At 50.7% G+C, this 22,138-nt stretch overlaps 2 protein-coding genes across 2 annotated transcripts in view; both read left to right on the top strand.

Moving 5' to 3' along the window:
• Positions 1 to 22,138, top strand: part of LOC311216502 (olfactory receptor 14A16-like) — a gene marked incomplete at both ends in the record, with an annotated part of 307,014 nt that overhangs the window by 169,927 nt on the left and 114,949 nt on the right. The window lies entirely within an intron of this gene.
• Positions 18,714 to 22,138, top strand: part of LOC311216652 (olfactory receptor 14A16-like) — a gene marked incomplete at both ends in the record, with an annotated part of 28,365 nt that continues 24,940 nt past the window's right edge. The window contains one exon of the mRNA XM_084298180.1: positions 18,714 to 19,091. Within this exon, the coding sequence (XP_084154306.1) occupies positions 18,714 to 19,091 (378 nt within the window). The remainder of the gene's footprint in view (positions 19,092 to 22,138) is intronic.

The following is a 22,138-nucleotide window of genomic DNA, read 5'->3' as shown; positions in this document are numbered from 1 at the left end:
TTGATATGCACCCTCAGCAAATTTGCTGATGGCACAAAGCTGGGTGGAGTGGCTGATACCCCAGAGGCCTGTGCTGCGGTGGAGAGATGAGGCACAGGACTGACCAGCAGGAGAGCAGCTCTGCAGAGAGTGACCTGGGAGTCCTGGGGGACAGTGGGCTGAGCATGAGCCAGCAGTGTGCCCTTGTGGCCAAGAAGGCCAGTGGGATCCTGGGTGCATTCAGAAGGGTGTTGCCAGCAGGCCAAGGGAGGTGATCCTCCCCCTCTACTCAGCCTGTACTGATGCTTGGAGTTATTCCTTGCTAGGAAGGGGACACCACCTTTTCTTTGTGATGTCAAATGCATGAGAAGCCTGTCAGGGTCAGAAAAGTGTCCATTTATTTGCAGAAGAAGCAATAGGGCTGGATTCTCCTGAAATACTACTTATTCCTTGACAGAGCAGCACACTGCAACAGTCATGGTGACAGCCTGGCAGCCTTGTGCCTTGGTATTCCTGTGAGATCAGCCAAATAGGATGAAGGCTTTGTTCCCTGTCCCTTCTGTTGTGAGAGGGGTTTTGCCTCTCAGCAAAGCATATCACTGTTGCCTGGGCTCCTTCTGTGAGTGGCATCTGCCATCGGGGCCCAGAGATGTGCAAAGTCTTGGTTCTCTTGCTTTCCAATATCCTCTGGCATTCAGTCAATGCAAAGCAACCCAAGGCTTTCACCACAACTGGTCATCATGGAAAGGTGCTTCTGGGACTCCTTGAGACTGGCTTCAGTAATTCTGCCATTGCTTATGTCAATCATGATTGCCTACATTATTTCGGACTCTTATAGAGGTGACTTTGGAGTATGGAAATGCTCTATACAAACACAAAAGAGCTTTGACATATTAGCTTGTGCTCAGTGACTTTGGTCCTAGAGCATTGCAGGTTATTAAATCAAAGTCTGGAATGTCCTAGAGCCACTCACACACAGGCCTATACCAACTTGGTTACTGGAAATAGTCTGGTGGGGGACATCAACTTTTGAGATGTCTGCTGGAAAGACAACACAGCAAGAGGAAACAGTCTAGGAGGTCTCTGGAGTGGGTGGAAGATAACTTCCTGACTGAGCTGGTGAGTGAGGCAACCAGGGAAGGTGCCCTGCAGGACCATTTGCTTATGAACAGAGAAGGACTTGTGGAGGATGTGGAGGTTGGAAGGCAAATCTTGGGCATGGCTGAGCAAGGACCTGCTGCTTAAACTGAGGGAAAAATAAGAAAATGTACAGGGAGTGGAAGCAGGGTTGTATAGCCTGTGAGGAACACAGGGGTGTCATCCGGAGGTGTAGAGATGGGATCAGGAAAGCCAAGGCACAGATGGAGCTGAACTTGGCAAGGGACATGAAGAATAACAAGAAGGGGTTCTACGGATACATAGGCAGGAGGAGACAGCCCAAGGAGAGTGTTCCCTCTCTGATAAACGAGATGGGAGAACTGGCTTCCTCAGGCATGGGAAAAGCTGAGGTATTCAATAAGTGCTTTGCCTCAGTCTTCACTCGTGGTCAAGTTTCCTGTGTCTATCAGGACCCTGAACCTCGAGGAGAGGGTGAGAGGAGTGGATTCTGTCCCACTGTGACAGTGGAACAAGTCCGGGACTGCCTGATGAAACTGGATGTGTACAAGTCCATGGGGCCAGAGGGTATACATCCCAGGGTGCGGAGAGAGGTGGTTGATGTGGTTGCTGAGCCACTCTCCATCATATTTGAAAAATCTTGCCTGTCGGGTGGCTGGAAAAAGGGAAACATGACTCCCATTTTTAGGAAACGGAGAACAGAAGAACAAGAAACTATAGGCTGGTGATCCTCACCTCTGTGCCTGATATGATCATGGAGCAGTCCCTCCTGGAACACATCTTAAAGCATACATGAGATAAAGAAGTGATTCGAGACAGCCAGCATGACTTCACCAAAGGCAGATCTTTCCTAACCAATCTGGTGGCCTTCTATGATGGAGTGATGGCATCGGTGGACAAAGGAAGGATGATGGATATCATCTACCTGGACTTGAGAAAAACCTGGTATCCCTCAGGGGTCTGGGGGCCGGTGCTCTTCAACAGCTTTATCAATGACATAGATGATGGAATCGAGTGCATCCTCAGCAAGGTTGCAGATGACACCAAGCTGAGCGGTGCAGTCGATACAATAGAGGGAAGGGATGTCATCCAGAGGGACCTGGACAGGCTGGAGAAGTGGGCCCATGAGAACCTAATGAGGTTCAACAAGGCCAAGTGCAAGACGTTGCACTTGGCTTGGGCAATCCCAGGTCTTTATATAGACTGGGCAAAGAAGAACTTGTGAAGGACATGGGGGTCCTGCTGGATGAGAAGCTGAACATGAGCCAGCAGTGCGCGCTTGCAGCCCAGAAGGTCAACTATGTTCTGGGCTGCATTAAAAAGGAGTGGCCAGGAGGGAGAGGGAGGTGACTGTCCTACTCTGCTCTTGTGAGACCCCACCTGGAATACTGCGTACAGGCCTGAGGCCCCCAGCACAAGAAGGATGTGGAGCTCTTGGAACGGGTCCAGAGGAGGGCCACTCAGATGATCAGAAGGCTGGAGCACCTCTCCTGTGCAGAAAGGTTGAAGAAACTGGGCTTGTTTAGCTTGGAGAAGAGAAGGCTCCACTGAGACCTCATTGTGGCCTTCCAGTACGTGAAAGGAGCGTATAAACAGGAGGGGGAAATGCCTGTCCACATGTGTTGGTAGTGATAGGACAAGGGGGAATGGTTTTAAAGTAAGACAGGAGAGGTTTAGACTAGAAATTAGGAGAGCTTTTTTCACTCAGAGGGTGGTGAGGCACTGGAGCATGTTGCCCAGAGAGGTTGTGGATGCCTCATCCCTGGAGGCATTCAAGGCCAACTGGATGCGGCTCTGGCCATCCTGCTCTAGTGGTTGGGAACACTGCCCAGAGCAGGGTTGAAACTAGATGATCTTTAAGGTCCTTTTTGTGATATATGTTCATCTGATTCGTGTCAGTATGGAACAGTGCTAGGGCCGCATGGTATGATGAATGTGACTCTGTCTTACATAGCCTTGTATAACCACAAGTCTAAGAAAAACAGAAAGGTTAATGTGTATAGTTCTTGTACCTTGCAAAGGAATTTGTGTCACTAGAGAGCAGTTCTGTCTGCCTCTGGGTCCTGCACTGGCAATTTAATTCTTCCACAGATGTGGTTTCTTCCCTTTCCTCCCAGTGTCCCAGTCTCCCCCTCATTATAGTCAAATTATCAAATCTTCAGAAATATTCCTCAAATCCGTGAGCCTATTTGCTTTTGTTATTCTGAACTCTTATTCCTAACAGTTACAGCCTTTTTGCCTTCTTTGTGGTTGATTTAGCACTGCTATAGATGTGACTGGAGTGTCCCTGTGAATGGCCTGTGAGGAATGTTTCAACTTTTTAAACTTTTTTAAACTTTTAATGTTTTTTAACTTTTGGGACCAGTAAAACCATTGTATTGGACTTCTGGAGGGCTGACTTTGAGCTGCTCAGGACACTGGTTGGTAGAGTCCCTTGGGAGGTGGTTCTGAAGGGCAGAGGAGTCCAGGAAGGCTGGGTGCTCTTCAAGAGGAAAATCTTAATGGCGTAGGAACGGTCTGTCCCCACGTGCCCAAAGATGAGCTGGCGGGGAAGAAGACCAGCCTGGCTCAATAGAGAATTGTGGCTTGAGCTTAGGAGAAAAAAAGAGGGTTTATAATCTTTGGGAAAGAGGGCGGGCCACTAGGGAGGACTATAAGGATGTTGCGAGGCTGTGCAGGGACAAAATTAGAAAGGCCAAAGCTCATCTGGAGCTCAATCTGGCTACTGCCATTAAAGATAACAAAAAATGTTTTTATAAATACATCAACACAAAATGGAGGACTAAGGAGAATCTCCATCCTTTACTGGATGCAGGGGGAAACTTAGTTACAAGAGATGAGGAAAAGGTGGAAGTGCTTAATGCCTTCTTTGCCTCAGTCTTTAGCGGCAATACTGGTTGTTCTCTGGATACCCAGTACCCTGAGCTGGTGGAAGGGGATGGGGAGCAGGATGTGGCCCTCACTATCCACGAAGAACTAGTTGGTGACCTGCTACGGCACTTGGATGTGCACAAGTTGATGGGGCCAGATGGGATCCACCCAAGGGTACTGAGAGAACTGGCAGAGGAGCTGGCCAAGCTGCTTACCATCATTTATCAACAGTCCTGGCTATCGGGGGAGGTCCCAGTGGACTGGCGGCTAGCAAACGTGATGCCCATCTACAAGAAGGGCTGGAGGACTGACCCGGGTAACCACAGGCCTGTCAGTTTGACCTCAGTGCCAGGAAAGCTCATGGAGCAGATCCTCTTGAGAGTCATCACGCGGCACTTGCAGGGCAAGCAGGCAATCAGGCCCAGTCAGCATGGGTTTATGAAAGACAGGTCCTGCTTGACGAACCTGATCTCCTTCTATGACAAAGTGACGCGCTGGGTGGATGAGGGAAAGGCTGTGGATGTGGTCTACCTTGACTTCAGCAAGGCTTTTGACACCGTTTCCCACAGCATTCTCCTCAAGAAACTGGCTGCTCTTGGCTTGGACTGGTGCACGCTTCATTGGGTTAGAAACTGGCTGGATAGACGGGCCCAAAGAGTCGTGGTAAATGGAGTCAAGTCCAGTTGGAGGCCAGTCACTAGTGGCGTTCCCCAGGGCTCGGTGCTGGGGCCGGTCCTCTTTAATATCTTCATCGATGATCTGGACGAGGACATTGAGTGCACCCTCAGTAAGTTTGCAGATGACACCAAGCTAGGTGCATGTCTCAATCTGCTCGAGGGTAGGAAGGCTCTGCAGGAGGATCTGGATAGGCTGGACCAATGGGCTGAGGTCAACTGCATGAAGTTCAACAAGGCCAAGTGCCTGGTCCTGCACCTGGGGTGCAATAACCCCAAGCAGAGCTACAGGCTGGGAGATGAGTGGTTGGAGAGTTGCCAGGCAGACCTGGGAGTGATGGTTGATAGTCGGCTGAATAGGAGCCAGCAGTGTGCTCAGGTGGCCAAGAAGGCCAACAGCATCCTGGCTTGCATAAGAAGCCGTGTGGCCAGCAGGGCTAGGGAGGTGATCGTCCCCCTGTACTCGGCTCTGATGAGGCCGCACCTCGAGTACTGTGTTCAGTTTTGGGCCCCTCGCTACAAGAAGGACATCGAGGTGCTTGAGCGGGTCCAGAGAAGAGCGAAGAAGCTGGTGAGGGGCCTGGAGAACAAGTCCTACGAGGAGCGGCTGAGGGAGCTGGGCTTGTTCAGCCTGGAGAAAAGGAGGCTCAGGGGCGACCTTATTGCTCTCTACAGGTACCTTAAAGAAGGCTGTAGCGAGGTGGGGGTTGGTCTGTTCTCCCACGTGCCTGGTGACAGGACAAGGGGGAATGGGCTAAAGTTGCACCAGGGGAGTTTTAGGTTGGATGTTAGGAAGAACTTCTTTACCGAAAGGGTTGTTAGACATTTGAACAGTCTGCCCAGGGAATTGGTGGAGTCACCATCCCTGGAGGTCTTTAAAAGACGTTTAGATGTAGAGCTTAGGGATATGGTTAATGGGGACTGTTAGCGTTAGGTCAGAGGTTGGACTCGATGATCTTGAGGTCTCTTCCAACCTAGAAATTCTGTGATTCTGTGATTCTGTGAACTACTCGTGAAGTGTCAATAAGAGAGCTATTTGTGTTTGTATGTTCTTTCTTTGAAGTCTCTGATGTCTGGGGGTTTCAGAACAACTGCTAACAAATAGTGACTGTTACGGCTTCTGAATGGAACAATATGCAAGCTCCTGATATCTGGCCAGGTGGCCAGGAGATTAAGGAGAAGAAAAAAGAAGCTGAAGGACGGCTGGGAGACAAAACTTGCAGGGGACGCTGTGTAAGCTTTTGACATGCTGCCAAGGAGTACAAAGGGGAAGGACAAGAAAAAAAACCTGAGAGGAAGACTATGAGCCTTCAGCATGAAAGACCCCCAGAAACCCCCAGGGGGACCACCGGAGACTGATGTGCATGCTCCAGTAGGAGGGACTGGACCCCGGAAGCTAATTATAATAACCCATTTTTTTTTAGAAGTAGTAATGAATATGTACTAGTCTAGGAGCATAAAAATCAGCTACTTGATGTAACTGGGGTGCGTCCTGGTGGAGCGGAGACTCCCGGTGCACCCAGCGCTGTTTGCTTACCTCTATTCCTTTAATAAATTGTAAACTTTGATTATAATCCTATTTTGAAGACTGAGCCATTTATAACATTTTCAACACAGGACATTCTATGATTCCATGATTCCATGTCTTTCCTCCCAGAGCCAGATCCCAAATAGGCACCAGCTCCCAGGGACACCTGGCCCTGCATTGTCTGCCATAGCAAGGAGGCATGACTAGAGAAGCCCTAGGGATAAGGGCATCCCTAGCATCAGGACCCAGGAGTCCTGGCTGCCACATTGTCCCCTCAGGTCAGACAGACACTCAGGCAGGGCTCTCACAGCAGCCACCAGTCTTGTCCAGCCTTCCCCCAAAGCCCAGGACTTGCAGCTTTGGACAGCTGACAACCCATGGGCCACCCCTTGTGAAGGGGCTCCTGACACGCTTACCTTTGGAGGAGAGCTGCAGGAGCACTGGAAACACGGAAGTCAGGACAGAAGTGATGGTCACCCTCCAGCAGCCCTCCATCTCATTTACTGCTGGCCCTCAGCTCAGGACAAGGGATGCCCGCCTTGGCTCCTCAACCACAGCTCCTCTGCAAGGTGCCCCTGCTCCTCCGCCTGTCAGCGAGGGTCGCCCAGTGCAAGCTTGCTGCCTGCTGACCCCACTCCTGGCCACAGAAGGACAGCGCTGGGGAGCACCCAAGCAGTGTCCAGCAGGGACCAGGCCTTGCAGGGAAGTGCCGGCACTGCTGCTGCTCCAGTGATGATATCCTGGTGATGCAGTGCACCCCTGTGACATCAGCACATGACATCTGAGGGCCTGTGAGGTCAGCAGCATGGAGATGGCACAGCTCAGGAGAGACATGAGAGATTTCTCTTCTTGTCCTGAGAAACAGTCACCTCCCTTCTGCCCAGTTCTTTTTGGGATCAGGAACAGATCAGGGACATCTCCAAATGGTGGCAAAGGCCATGGAATAAAGGAAGTGGAGCCCTGGAGATACCACTACGGTCCCCTTATACCAACATGCTTCTGCTGTTGGAAGCCCTCCCACAATGGTTGGGTTTGAGGCTTTTCCTGGGGCTTGGATTTTTCAAAAGATGGGAGCAAAGGCACCTGGGATGGAACAGCCCCTCGGAGTGACTGAACTCTTCACTGCATATAACTCACTTCTGAAAGAAGGATGGGTTTTACAGAGTGAATTGGAGTACATGCCAGGGCCTCAGCACCATCCCCCAGTCTGCCATGCAGGAGCCAGAGGTGGTACACGAGGGAAGGGCAGACGTACCCTCAACATGTCATGATGAGAGAGAGGAGTAGGGCAGTGCTGCAGACAAAAAGGGGAGTGGGGAGAATGGTCTAGGATGGATACCGTGCTCTTCTGTAGGCTGCCACAGCTTCCCCATGGCCCACGGCTTTGGGCCTTCAGAGGAGGTGGAGACCACAGAAGGGGCTGAGGTGGGTGGGCAGCCTGCCCCTTGCAGCTGGGCTGCCAGCTCTGCCTGCAGGAGACCACTTGTGCCTTTGTGTCCACAATGGAGGAGGAACCCATCCTGATTTGGGATCTAAGCTCTCTCATTTCAGAAGACCTGTGGCATGCTGAAGGCAGGACTACAGCCCCTGACCGTACTGCACACAGATGTACCTGATGAAACCTCATCTCTTTCCATGTGCTGAAAAGCAGCTGGACTACAACATGCATTTTTCAAGAGGACTGTCAAGACAAAATTTTTCATGTTTGCAAGTCCCAGATCCTGGTGAACATCACCTAGGTCGGCCCATTTGGCAGCTGTGCACAGAAGCTGTGTCCAAGAACCCACAGAAACCTTGGGAATGTTTGCACCCAGCAGTGTCCCTTTCCTGTGACCGTCCAAGTGACTAAAGGCCCCCAGGGTGACATGGGGTCATTGAATTCATCTTAGTCTGGTAGCTTCCAGAAGACTGTCTGCTTCTTCAGCCTGACTGCAGGCATCTACCTCTGACCACAAGGTCACCCTGACTGGCTCTGCTCTGACTCTCACCCACAAGGGCTCCCCCAGTCTGCTGCCCATCCCATAGAGGAGCTCCAAGCATCCAGACAGATCCTTCACATGGAGGGCAACCCCCTGTTGAGATTTACCTTGGGATTATGATCTTGAGGTCTCTTCCAACCTAGAAATTCTGTGTGATTCTGTGTGTGTGATTATCTTGAGATTTACTGCAGAGATTTACCTTCTATCATGCTGTCACCCTGACTAACTGACATTTTGACCCTCATCCAAGGGCTCTGCCAACCTGCTGCCCATCCCATAGAGGAGGGGCTCCTTCAAATGGAGGACAATATCCTGTTGTTCATCCCCCCATCCATATGTCCCTATCCAGCACAGCACCCCAAGCTGAGGGACATGTCCCCTGACACCTCAGCAGCTCTTCTATCAATGTCCCAGCCCTGTGACAACAGATTGGGATCCAGCTCCTCCTGCCTGTGCCCCAGGGTGAGGGCATTGGGGCACATCTCGGTTATGTGTCCTGCTTGTAAAGAGGACCAAGAAACAGGATAAAGAAAGTTGATTCCTAGCCTATAAGGAGAAATTAGCATGCTGTCAAAAAGTGTGTGTGCCAGGGGAGGGAAGAAACTCTAGGGATTACTTCAGGCTGCTTCCCATCAGGTTCCCCTGCAGCCCAAGGGCTATGTGCAGGGAGCCTTGTGGGGGGGCAGAGAGACAGCTCTACCCAGGAGCAGCTCCTTTGCACAGCGCAGCAGGGCTGGGGGCACTGCCTGCAGAGACACAGTGCTTAAAGGCAGGCAGAAGTGGCAGCATGCCAAGAGCTCACTGCTGGAGAAGACTTCCCAGCCCTGCACCCAGTGAGTTTCTGGCTGGAGGAAGGAGAAGCCGGGGGTGCAGGCAGGGGTGTCCAGGGCTGTGGTGCAGAGCAGGGTCCCTGCTGTGCCCCAGGGGCTGTGTGCCAGGGAGGGCCTCTGCCGCCTGCCAGGCTCAGCACTCAGCCTGCCTGGGGAGCTGCCCAGGGTGCTGCGGAGAGAAGCTGCGGGTGGAAGGAGCCCCCCAGCAGGGCAGGGTCCTGCTGCTGGCGGAAGGCTGCGGCCTGGGGCAGCTTGCTCACAGCTCCACAGCACACCAAGGGAATTTCAAAGGGAACTTCATTCTCATCTTTCCTTAGCCTCTGCTTTCAGTTTTATCTTTTTGGCTCAGTAGAAATAGCAAAATATAATGTTAATTTCTAGAAAAGCCTGACAGTCCTAAGGCATCCTAAGGAGGTTCCAATGACCCCATAAAGTCCCTTTCCTACCCCTCAGCCCCCAGAAAGTTCCACCACCACACATGCACTGTTAGCAGGGTCTGATTGACCTGGGCTCTAGAACGTGCCCTCAGCGAGCTGCCCCTGGGTAGAGCCCTGCTGCCAGGAGGTGTCTGCAAGGCAGAGCTGAGCACCCAGCTCTGATGGGGTGGGATGGGGGCTGTGAGCTGCAGGCAGGAGGCGTGGGGACAGAGACCCAGCTGCAGGCAGGGACAGCTGCAGGCAGCAGAGCCATGGGCAGGGAGTGAGAGGGAGCTGCTCCCAGTATCTACATGGCAGAAGGGATTTGGGCATCTCCCTGCCATCCTTGCACTGGAGACACCTTCCCTGGAGCAATCCCCTGCTTTTGTTTCTCTTGCACCTTCAACCTCTAGCCATAGTGTCATCAGGACTTCTGCTGGGCTGCAGGCTGCCATACACAAGGGCACAGCTCTGCTGTAGCAGCTCTGTGTTATCTAGCAGCCCCATGGAGAAGACACATCAGTCCTAAGGCTATACTATTGCTACTGGATGCCTGAATGTGGGCAGCTGCTGTGATCCCTCTCTGTCCCTGGAGAAGAGCAGAGAGCAGAGATCCTCCTCAGGTACGATGAAGTGAGGGGTTTGGAGATCTGCCCTTTGAACCTGGATTCCTCTTCTCTCAGCAGCATCCAGGTTCTTTTCAGGGGAACACCTGAGTGTGACCATCCTCCAGAGGTGCCTATAAAGGGCAGCTGAAATCAGAACTAACAGATGTACCAGCTTTCCTCACTTTGCACTGCTGGACAGTCCCTTTGCCTCGAGTAGCCCCAGAATTTCTCTTGGTGGGCAGTACACTATGGATTTCTGCCTTAAAGCACTTCTTTACAAAAGAAGTACAAAACTTCTTTACAAGAACAAGTACGCTACTTCTGTACAAAGCTTTACAAGATGAAGTTCAAAAAATACAGAAAATATCCACCAAGACCTGCTCTGCAGTTGGGTGACTTTGTAGCAACTGTTCTGAAAAACTCCTTGATATACCAAGTGTAGTTCACCTGAGATCACCAAGATACAATTTACTTCCTGAAGGGCAGGAATGTCTCCTTCAGAGTCCCATGCTCCCAGTGTAACCCTCAGCCAGCACTGACCTCAGCTGAAGTAGGGGACCAGGAAAGGTGTTCCTGAAAGGGAAGCAGCAATTTGGGAGCTTTCATTAAGGAATAGGTTTTGCTCATAGATGTCTCCCCAAATATTTCTTCTCCATTGACAGGTCTCCATACTGATGACAGCACATGTCCAACAGTAGCTCCATCACCACGTTCCTTCACCTGGCATTTGCAGACACACAGGAGCTGCAGCTCCTGCACTTTGCACTCTTCCTGGGCATCTACGTGGCTGCCCTCCTGGGCAACAGCCTCATCCTCACTGCCGTAGCCTGCGACCACCACCTCCACACCCCCATGTACTTCTTCCTCCTCAACCTCCCCCTCCTCGACCTGGGCTGCATCTCCACCATTCTCCCCAAAGCCATGGCCAATTCCCTCTGGGGATCCAGGGCCATTTCCTATGCAGGATGTGTTGCACAGGTCTTTCTGTTTGTCTTCTTGTTTTCAGCAAAGTATTCTCTTCTCACCATCATGGCCTATGACTGCTACGTTGCCATCTGCAAGCCCCTGCAATATGGGAGCCTTTTGGGTAGCAGATCTTGTGCCTAGATGGCAGCAGCTGCCTGGGGCAGTGGAGTTCTCTATGCTCTGCTTCACACTGCCAATACATTTTCCCTGCCCCTCTGCCAAGGCAATGCTGTGAACCAGTTCTTCTGTGAAGTCCCCAAGATCCTCAAGCTCTCTTGCTCTGACTCCTCCCTCAGGGAAGTTGGGCTTCTCACATTTAGTAGTTCTCTGTTTTTGGGGTGTTTTGTTTTCATTCTTTTTTCTTATGTTCAGATCTTCAGGGCTGTGCTGAGGATGCCCTCTGAGCAGGGCCGACACAAAGCCTTTTCCACTTGCCTCCGTCACCTGGCCGTGGTCTCCCTGTTTATCAGCACCGGCTTTTTTGCGTACCTGCAGCCCCCCACCCTCTCCCTCCCATCCTAGGACCTGGTGATGGCAATTCTGTACTCAGTGATGCCTCCAGAAGTGAACCCCCTCATCTACAGCATGAGGAACCAGGAACTCAAGGGTGCCATCAGGAAAGTGATGTCATGGAGGGTTTTCAGGATGTGCTGAGGAAACTGACTGACTCTTCATCAGTTATTGGCCTGCTTCTTTTCTTCTTCTACAGATCTAGTGTATTTTCTGTCATGTCAGTCAAAGCCTCGTTTTACTTCAGAGGTGACTGTTTGTTTTCACTTTGTTTTGATTTGTTAATTTTTCTTCTTGTGGAACTGTTTTCTACAAATGTCTTTATTCGTCCCTTTGTACATAAGTACCAACATATCTTGCATGAATGTTCATGTAAATGAGGAACCAGGTTCTTTGTGCATATAAACAAAATAAATGAACTTACTGAAATCTCTTTGTTTGAGACCCACCCTCAGCTGATGAGGAACTAATGAGAACCACAAACCCCTTTCTGACTGCAGCTGGTCGGGGCAGGCTGCATTGACCCTGGAGCTGCGGGAAATGCCTGAGGAGTCCAGTGGATTGCACCGAGGGGCTACAGGTCTCTCGGGGATCTGAGGAGGGCAGGGGACACTGCAGGGGACACTGACCTCTGTACACTGGTGATATGGATGTCCATATCTGTGGGGCTGAGCCCTCTGTGCCCCCAGGAGCTGCTGTGCCCTTCAGAGGGGCTGGGGCAGGGATGGCAGTGCCCAGAGCCCTGCAGCAGCCTGCAGTGGACACTACCCTGAGGACCACTGGCACTGGGCTGGGATGAGGGCAGGGAGGTGGGCAGAGATCAGGGAGGTGGAAGAGCCGTGCTCAAGATCTGTGTTGGGGGAACAGCCAGCTCTGTTGGCCTCTGTCCTGGCCCAGAGCCCTACAGACCTGGAGCAGGGCTGTCTGCAGAGGCCCCCATGGGAGGTGGCTGGGTCAGGGCAGGTGCCATGGGCAGGAGAAGGCTGCAAAGGAAGGAGGGCCATGGCGGGAAGGGACCCTGAGGGTGCCTTTAGGATTGTAATGGGGGGACCTTGACCAAGCCCTGAATGTGCACTGCCATTTGAGGTGCCTTGGCAGCACTGCTGTGGGACCATGTGTGGGGCAGTGGGGCTGGGACGATGCAGGGACAGGGCACTGAAAGGAGCCACGAAGGAGCTGGCAGGGGGTGACAGCAAGGACAGGCTCCAAAACAGGAAATTATGGTGGAGACGGAGATATGGTTTTAGCAAGGGCAGAGCTCACCTGGAAGTGGTGTTATCAACAAAAGTCAAGAGCAAAGAGAAGAGCTTTTGCTGGAGCTAAGGCTCAGATTTATCACCCAGCTCACCCAGGGCTTGTCCTGAGCAAGGTGGCCACAAGCCCTGCCTGCCCTCCTGTCTGCCTCGCGCCGGCAGGTGGCTGTAGCAGAGGGGACCACCAACCAGCCAGCCCCTCGATGGGGCTCTGCCAGCCCCTCGCCCTCCCCTCTGCAGTGACGTCATTGCTGCCCAGGGGGCTTTCTGATGTGCAGGACAATTTCAGGGAGGACATCTGCCCATGTGCCAAAAGGACCTACTACCACCAAGATGCATTTGGTGTTTCAAGCTGTCACTGGCAGAGGTCTTGCAAAGTCTTTCTGCAGTTGTGCCCAGGGACCTTCACTCCATTGTCCTGGGCTGGGGCTTTCACTTCAGCTGAACCTGCGTTGGTTGTGGCACAAGCAAGACGCCTCTTACAGATGCACTCTGCATCCTCCTTCATGGGAGGGCACCACTCCATGTCCTTTGCTCTGCTCACGGTGTTTGTTTTAGCTCACGGATGAACTGGATTACATCTGCTTGAGTCTCCTGATGCCCGAATGCACCACACAATAACTATTACTTTCCCTTACTGTGCGGATTGACCTGATGGGTCTGTTTACACTAATCCCTTTTAATTTCCCTAGTTGGAAAGTAACATATTCCCAGACTGGGACAAGCTGCTGGGCTCTGCCACAGCCACTTAAAGTCACCTATTCTTGAGTCTTTCAGCCTGAGCTTATCACACATGGACAAACATGAATATCTTTGTGTTTCAGTGGCAATTTCAAGTGTAGTGAACTCCAGGAATCCACTGGAAAGTCTTCCAGGACGTGTGGTGCCAGCCCAGAGGAATCCCTTGCAGAACCTACAGACTTGTCCAGGCCATAGTCTTGAATTCCCAGACTGCAGTGGCTGCCTTCCAATGATTGTGTCTTATGTTAGACTCATAGAACCATAGAGCCATAGAATAATGTAGATTGGAAAAGATCTCTCAGATCATCAAGTTCAACCATTTACCTAACAGTGCCACATCCACCACTAAACCATGTCCTTAAGCACCACATCTACACGTCTTGTGAACACCTCCAGGGATGACCACTCTACCATATCCCTGGGCAGCCTGTTCCAGTGCATCACAACCCTTTCAGGGAAAACATTTTTCCCAATATCCAACCTAAATCTCCCCTGGTGCAACTTGAGGCCATTTCCTCTTGTCCTGTTGCTGGCCCCAGTACTGAGTCCTGGGGGACTCCACTTGTGACCTGCTGCCAATTGGATTTAACTCTGGGAAACAGAGTCAAAACCTTTACTAAACCTTAGGTAGAAAACATCCACAGCCTCTCCCTCATCCACTAAGTTGTACTGGGTCTGGCTGCAATGTTAACTTTCCTGGCAGCAGCCCATACAGTGCCGTACTCTGTACTTGTAGCTGGAACAGCAGTGTTATCACACCAGTGTTGTGTCTACTGCTGAGCAGCAGTGGCACAGCATTGGGCCTTTCTCTAACCCTCCTAGGGGGTGGGCAAAAAGTGAGGAGAGAAACATCACTAGGGCAGCTGACCTAAACCAATCAAAAGGATATTCCATACCATGTGGTGTCACACTCAGCAATAAAAGGTGGAAACAGGAAGAAGAGGGGAGGGGTGGGCTCTCGTTGAGAAGACGTCGGTCCTCCTCTCGAACACCGGCTGCGTGCATTGAGGCCTTGCTTCAAGGACGTGGTCAATCATCGCTCATTTGTGGGAAGTAGATAGTAATTTCTTTTCTCTGCACTTCCATATAGCTTTCATTTATTTTGTTTGTTTGTTTTCCTCCCTTTTTCCCCTTTTCCCTTTTACTTCCCCTTAGTTAAATTGTTTAGTTCATGGTAGTCTTTATTTAATTATTATAATTATTTCCCTTTAATTAAATTATCCTTATCTCAACCCGTGAGTTGTTCTTTGCTTTACTTCTCCCCCTCCTCATCTAAAGGAGGGGGAGTGAGAGAGCAGTTGTGGGGTTTAGCTGCCCAGCACGGTAAAACCACCACATAAGTGCATCACCTTTCCATAGGAGAACAGGTTTGTTAAGCAATACCTGCTTTTCATGCCATGCTGACTGGACCTGATCACCTGGTTATCCTGTATGTGTCGTATGATGGCACTCAAGATAATCTGCACCATAACCTTCCCTGGCACCAATATAAGACTGACAGGCCTGTAGTTCCCTGGGTCTTCCTTCTGGCCTTTCCTGTAGATGGGCATCACATTTGCTAGCCGACAGTTGACTGGGACCTCCCCTGACAGCCAGGCCTACTGATAAATTACAGAAAATGTCTTGGTAAGTACTTCTGCCAGCTCCTTCGATATCCTTGCATTGATTACGGATGGAGAATAGCCTTAGTCCTCCTTTTGTTCCTAAGGCATTCATAAAAACATTTTTAATTCACCTTTATGGCAGTAGCCAGACTGAGTTCCAGTTGGGCTTTGGCCCTTCTAATTTTCTCCCTGCACAAGCTCACAACATCTTTGTAGTTAATCCTTCTGAGTGTCCTGCTCCTTCTTCCAAAGGTCATAAACTCTCTTTTTCTTCCTCAGCTCTAGCCAAAGCTCTGTTCAGCCACGTTGACCTTCTCTGCTGGTTCATCTTTCAGCACATGGGGATGACCTTTTCCTGTGTCATTAGGATTTCATTCTTGAAGAGTGCCCAGCCTTCCTGGACTCCTTTGCCCTTCTGGACTGCCTCCCAAGGGACTCTGCCAAGCCGGCTCCTTAACAGGCCAAAGTCAGCCCTTTGGAATTTCAGGGTGGCAATTCTTCTAACCCCTCTTCTTACCTCTCCAAGAATTAAAAACTCTGTTAATTCATGATCGCTATGCCCAAGATTTGCCCTTCAACTTTCACATTCCCCTCAAGTCCTTTTCTGTTCAGAAGCAAAAGGTTCAGCAGGGCACCTTCCCTGGTTGCCTCACTGACCAGCTCAGTCAGGAAGTTATCTTCCACCCGCTCCAAAGACCTCCTAGACTGTTTCCTCTCTGCTGCGTTGTATTTCGAGCAGACATCTGGGAAGTTGAAGTTCCCTGCCAGACTGTATTTTCAGTAACCAAGTCATTACCAGCCAGTGTGTGAGTGTCTGTAGGACAAGGATGCACTCCAGATATTCCAGGCTTTGATTCAATAACCTCTAGGACAGAAGTCACTGAGCACAAGCTAATAGATCAAAGCTCTTTTGTGTTTGTGTAGAGCATTCCCTTACTGCAAATTCACCTCTAGAAGAGTCCAAAACACTCCAGGCACTCACAATTGACATAAGTTATAGCAGAATTACTGCAACCAGTTGCAAGGAGTCCTGGAAGTGCCTTCCCCGGTGACCAGCTCTGGTGAAGGCCTTGGGTTGCTTAGCTTAGAATGAATGCCAGTGGAACCGGGGCTTTGTGTATCTCTGTCCCCAAGTGCGGATGCCACTCACAGAGGTTGCCCAGGTGACATGTGGCAGCGATAGCTTCTGCCAAGAGGCAAAACCCCCTCTCTTGGCACAAAGGATGAGGAACAAAGCCTTCATCCTGTTGGACTGATCTCACAGTCATACCCAGGCACAAAGCTGCCAGGCTGTCACCATGACTGTCGCCATGTGCCGCTCTGTCAAGCAACAAGCAGCATTTCAGGAGAACTCAGCCCTATTACTTATTCTGCAACTAAATGGCCACTTTTCTGACCCTGTCAGGATGCTCATGCATTTGATACCACAAAGAAAAGGTGGTGCCTCCTTCCTAGCGAGGAATAACACCAAGTACCAGTACAGGCTGAGTAGAGGGGGAGGATCACCTCCATTGACCTGCTGGCAACACTCTTCTGAATGTACCCCAGGATCCCATTGGCCTTCTTGGCCACAAGGCACACTGCTGACTTGTGCTCAGCCTGCTGTCCCCCCAGACTTCCAGGTCCTTCTTTGCAGAGCTGATCTCCAGCAGGCCATTCCCAGCCTGTACTGGTGCTGGGGGTTTTCCTCCCTAGGAAGGAGACAGGACCCTGCACTTGCCCTTGTTGAACTTCATGGGGTTCCTCTCAGCCTGTCTCTCCAGCCTGTCAAGATCCCTCTGAATGACAGCACAGCCCTCTGGGGTATCAGCTACTCCTCCCAGCTTTGTGTCATCAGCAAAGTTGCTGAGAGTGCACTCTGTTACATCATGCACTTCACTGATTAATAAGTTGTACAACAGAGAGGAACTTTGGCACATCCCGTAGCCCTGCATGTAAGTAGGGCAATTTCTGCTGCAGGAATCAGTCAGCACAGTGTTTAGAGAGGGCCAGTCAGTGTTTGCTTTGTCTGCTTGCTAGTGTGTTCCCCAGGAGAGACCCTGCTGTCTCAAGGAGCCGTGAGCCCTAGAGCCCCAGGGCCATGTGCAGGGAGCCTGGTGGGGGGCAGAGCAAGGGAGGCCTTGGGCTGGGCCTCTGCTGCTGAGCTGGGCCAGGCTCCTGGGCCCAAGGGGAGCTTGTGGCAAGCTGGCAGCGCTGCAGAGAGACAGCTCTGCCCAGGAGCAGCTCCTGTGCACAGCGCAGCAGTCCTGGGGGCACTGCCTGCAGGGACACAGTGCTTAAAGGCAGGTGTTAGGTACTTCACGATCAGCAGTCCTGAGTTTACTTTCTTTTTTCTTTTTTATCTGTTTGTTTGTTTGTTTTTTCTTTTCTCTCAGTCAGTGGAAGGGAATTAGATGCTATTTCCAAGAAGAGTCTGAGAGTACTAAGCCTTCACAAGGAGGATTCGAAGAAATCCCAGCAAGTCAGGACCTTTCCTGTCCCTGAAACCATAGAAAGCTCCACCACCTCACATTCAGTGTCTGCAGGGTCTGTGCGCCCAGGGCTCTAGGTCGTGCCCCCAGTGAGCTGCCCCTGGGCAGAGCCCTGCTGCCAGGAGGTGTCTGCAGGGCAGAGCTGAGCACCCAGCTCTGATGGGGTGGGATGGGGGCTGTGAGCTGCAGGCAGGAGGCGTGGGGACAGACACCCAGCTGCAGGCAGGGACAGCTGCAGGCAGCAGAGCCATGGGCAGGGAATGGCAGGACACAGCTAATAGAATAGTCTGGCACCTCTCTGTCTGCCCTCTAGCCCACAGGATTCAGGACGTGACTCATAACCTCCGTAGCAGGACCTCACTCACAGCAGGCCCTTCTGAGTTCCTGTTGGTCCCTGGCCTTGCCTCCCCTGGCATAAGCCCTGTGCTATTCCTCTCTCTTCTTAAACCTGCAGCTGCTGTTCTTGCTTTATGGCTCCCTGCAGATGAGGAGATGGGGCTTTCAGTTGCAGCTCAAGAACTGACCCTTTGGGTCCCACCATGCAGATGTGTCCATAGGAGGAAGGTGCCCAGAGTTCCCCTTCTAACCTGTGGGGCTCTGGGCAATGAGGCAGGGAGAGAGCTGCATCTCCTTCCAGGGAGTTTTTTTCCAATTTCACAATCATTGAGCAGCTCAATGTGGGCAACTCGACTGAGCCCTAGAAGAGTCTGTCTGAGACCAGGGTAGATGGCAGACTGGCTATCCTCACTGCACTAAGGACAGTCACTTTGCTTGTCAAGAGCTCACCTGGAATACCTTACAAATATCAGTGTTTTCTACCCTCTAAAAATGCTTCTGAGTGAGACACAACTGGAACAAAGTAAATCACAAGTACTGTTCATCAGTAAAGAGTGTTGACAGTGGTAATGCTGTGAAGTCCACATACATCAGAGAGAGAGATTTAATCAGAGATCACTCCTGGTTTCTTTTCATGTAGAGCTGTAGGACAGGTCTAAATCCTCCAGCACCCACAGCAGAGACTGCTGCTCCCAGGGCCACATTCCTCCAGCACCAACCAGACCTCAAACAAGGGAGCAACAGAAACGCCTCAGAAAGGGGAAAGTCACTGTAGGGGTATTTGGACAGGACTGTCTTTTTTTCCTTAAATAGTCACCTTTGGAGGATCAGATGTCCAACAGCAGCTTCATCACCGAGTTCCTTCTCCTGCCATTCGCAGACACACGGGAGTTGCAGCTCCTGCACTTTGGGCTCTTCCTGGGCATCTACCTGGCTGCCTTCCTGGGCAATGGCCTCATCCTCACTGCCGTAGCCTGCAACCACCGCCTCCACACCTCCGTGTACTTCTTCCTCCTAAACCTCGCCCTCCTCGACATCTGCTGCATCTCCACCACTGTCCCCAAAGCTATGGCCAATTCCCTTCATGATACTAGGGCCATTTCCTATGCAGGATGTGCTGCACAGGTCTTTCTTTTTCCCTTTCTGATGTCAGCAGAGTATTTTCTTTTCGCTGTCATGGCCTATGACCGCTATGTTGCCATCTGCAAGCCCCTGCACTACAGGACCCTCCTGGGCAGCAGAGCTTGTGCCCAGATGGCAGCAGCTGCCTGGGGCAGTGGGGTTCTCAATGCTCTGCTGCACACTGACAATACATTTTCCCTGCCCCTCTGCCAAGGCAATGCCATGGACCAGTTCTTCTGTGAGATCCCCCAGATCCTGAAGATCTCCTGCTCACACTCCTACCTGAGGAGTTTTTGGGTGCTTGTGGTTGGTGTCTGGTTAGCGTCTGTGTGCTTTGTTTTCATTCTTTTTTCTTATGTTCAGATCTTCAGGGCTGTGCTGAGGATGCCTTCAGAGCAGGGGCGGCACAAAGCCTTTTCCACATGCCTCCCTCACCTGTTTGTGGCCTCCCTGTTTATCAGCACTGCCCTTTTTGTCTACCTGAAGTCCCCCTACATGTCCTCTCCATCCCTGAACCTGGTAGTGGCAGTTCTGTACTCGGTGATGCCTCCAACACTGAACCCCCTTATCTACAGCATGAGAAACAGGGAGCTCAAGTGGGCTATTAGGAAAGTGATTTCATGGATGCTTCTGAATAGAGACAAATTTCCCCTCTTTTTCCAGAAATGACTTAACTTGGTACCTCCCCTCAGGCCTGGTCCATCTTTCATTGTCAATATTGTTATTGTTCTCTTTCGTATCATTTGATTTATTGTGCTCTTAGAGTAATATCTCTTTTTTACCCTACTTCTGCTGAGGATTGACACTTCTCTGTTTGCTCTTGAGGCTCTACAAGTATGTGTCCAACAGAAGGTCAGAGCTGACTCTTACATAGGATCTGCAAAATAAAATGGGATCTCCACAGTGCACTGTCTGAAGGCTTGGCTGTTTTTTCAAGGTTGTTACCAAGCTTTCCAGAAGCTTGTGCCACATTCCGTCACCTATCAGATGCTTTCCATCATCTATCAGTGGTCATAGTCCTCCAAAGAGGTTCTGAGTGAGTAGAGACTTGCAAATGTGATGCCCATCTGTAAGAAAGTTCATACGGAGGACCCAGGGAACTACAGGCCAGTCAGCCTGACTTCGGTGCCAGGAAAGGTGATGGGACAGGTCATCTTGAATGCAATCATGCAGCATATGCGGGACCACCAGGGGATCTGGCCCAGTCAGTATGGGTTCAGGAAAGGCAAGTCCTGCCTGACCAACCTCATCTCTTTTCATGACCAGTGACCTGCCTGGGGGATGAGGGAAAGCCTGTTGACATAGTCTACCTAGATTTCAGCAAGGCCTTTGCCATTTGGTAATTCAGATACCATTGCCTACATCATCTGGTCCTTTAACAGGCAGGAGATTTGCTCTGTGCAAGGAGTGAGGGGTGGCATGAAAACTCCAGGGGAGGGAGAGTTTTGTGGTAACTGGGCTCCATGCAGAACAGAAAATCATCATTTTATGGCTGTAGGCCCAAGTTAGGCTAAAGACCTGAGCTGGGCTGTAGGCCTACTGCCTCCAATTTTTTTAACCATTTCAAACATTTCACTTCAATCAGCACACTTCAATTAGCTGAAATGATTGAGCACTCCTAATACAATATTTGAGTTGTCCCATGACATTTTTTTTTCCCCTTGGATGTTTATTACAGCAAGAGAAAAAATACCAATATTCCTCTGTACTTGTATTGCCAGAACTCTGTCTCTTATGCACTGCACTTCATCTCCCCAGTCTTTCTGGTATTTCCACCTGGCTTTATGAAACAAACCATGTTGGAAGTCTCTTTTCCAGCATGCTATCTGGACATGTGCACTCCCCATTCTTCTCCAGATTCCCCTCCCCTCACTCTTAGATCATTCAGATAACTCTCACCTGCACACCTGGTTCTCAGAACCTGGGGAATCTTCAACCATGCCTATATTTCACTTTTCTATCTCATCATCCCAATACCCAACTCTGCAATTGCATTTCTAGTCATCATTTCCTACCCATGTCAAACATTTCTTGTATAGTCATCCTTGTGGAAGGTGCACCTCATCAGAGGCAACTTGGATTTGTCTCACTGTTGAGGACTGTGAGGTTTGCTTGTTTATGGTTAAATGTTAATAACAACGACATCAAAAATGGCCTGTGTGCAGCCAGTTGTCTGAGGAAAGGAGGTGGGACTTGGAGAAAAGATGCTGTAACATCCCTCTGTGGACTTCAGTGGAGAAGTCTGGTGTAAGGAAAAGTGATGCAAGTCCCAGGTGGCTGATGAGAGAAGTGGTGGGGATGGAGAGCTGAGCAGCAAGGTTGTCCATACAGTCTAGGACTTCCAGGGACTGCTTTTCCACCTATACAGACCTCCTTAGGAGACACATTGAATCCATGACAACTAGAGAATGATGTTATCAGTTCTTCTGAAAACTCTAAACTAATGGAAAATGATATTAAATAAAGAAAATTCTCTTAGAAATCTGGTCATTGAATACTTTCTCTTTAAACTGCATTCTTGAAACCTCACTAATTAACCGTGTAAGTCTGAAAGACCGGATGAAAATGGCTGAATGGTAATGATCCCCATGGTGCATTTGGTGCTGTTTCCATGAACTTCAGGTAGTGAAAGGAGAATGATGTAACTGCAGGAGAAGTAAAAGTCAGAAGGAGACTTTGAAGTGTCTAGGAGCATTAATGGGACCCAGTGAGGGTCATTACTGACAAAGCCTCCCCATGGACTTGTTAGAGCACACAATTGGAAGCCATGATTGCAGGTAGACAAAGGCACTGGGCAGGAGACTCTGATGCTGAGTAAAGGCCTTGGTTTGTTTGGTGAAGCAGAAAGGCCAAGCCCTGGCCCCCAGCCCCTGGGCAGGGAGATCCTGTCCCTCACCCATGGCTCAGGGCTCTTCCTGGGGCAGTGGGATGTGGAGTGTGTGATGTTGTGTGAAGGACAATGCTATGACACCTGCTGGACTCTCCACTGGGTTGCAAGGAGGCAACAAGGCCCCATTGTCATGAGCAGAGCATGTCTCCTCATGAGCCTCAGTAGCAGAGACAACTGCCATAGCCAAAGGGACAAAGACCATGGTGCTGCTGGGGCCTTCCTGCCTTGCCAGTACACTCAGTCT

The sequence above is a fragment of the Netta rufina genome (genome assembly GCF_964035555.1).
Source record: "Netta rufina genome assembly, chromosome: 18".
NCBI classification, from domain to species: domain Eukaryota; kingdom Metazoa; phylum Chordata; class Aves; order Anseriformes; family Anatidae; genus Netta; species Netta rufina.
The sequence above is the reverse complement of the archived record's forward strand: the minus strand, read 5'-3'. Positions and strand labels throughout refer to the sequence as shown.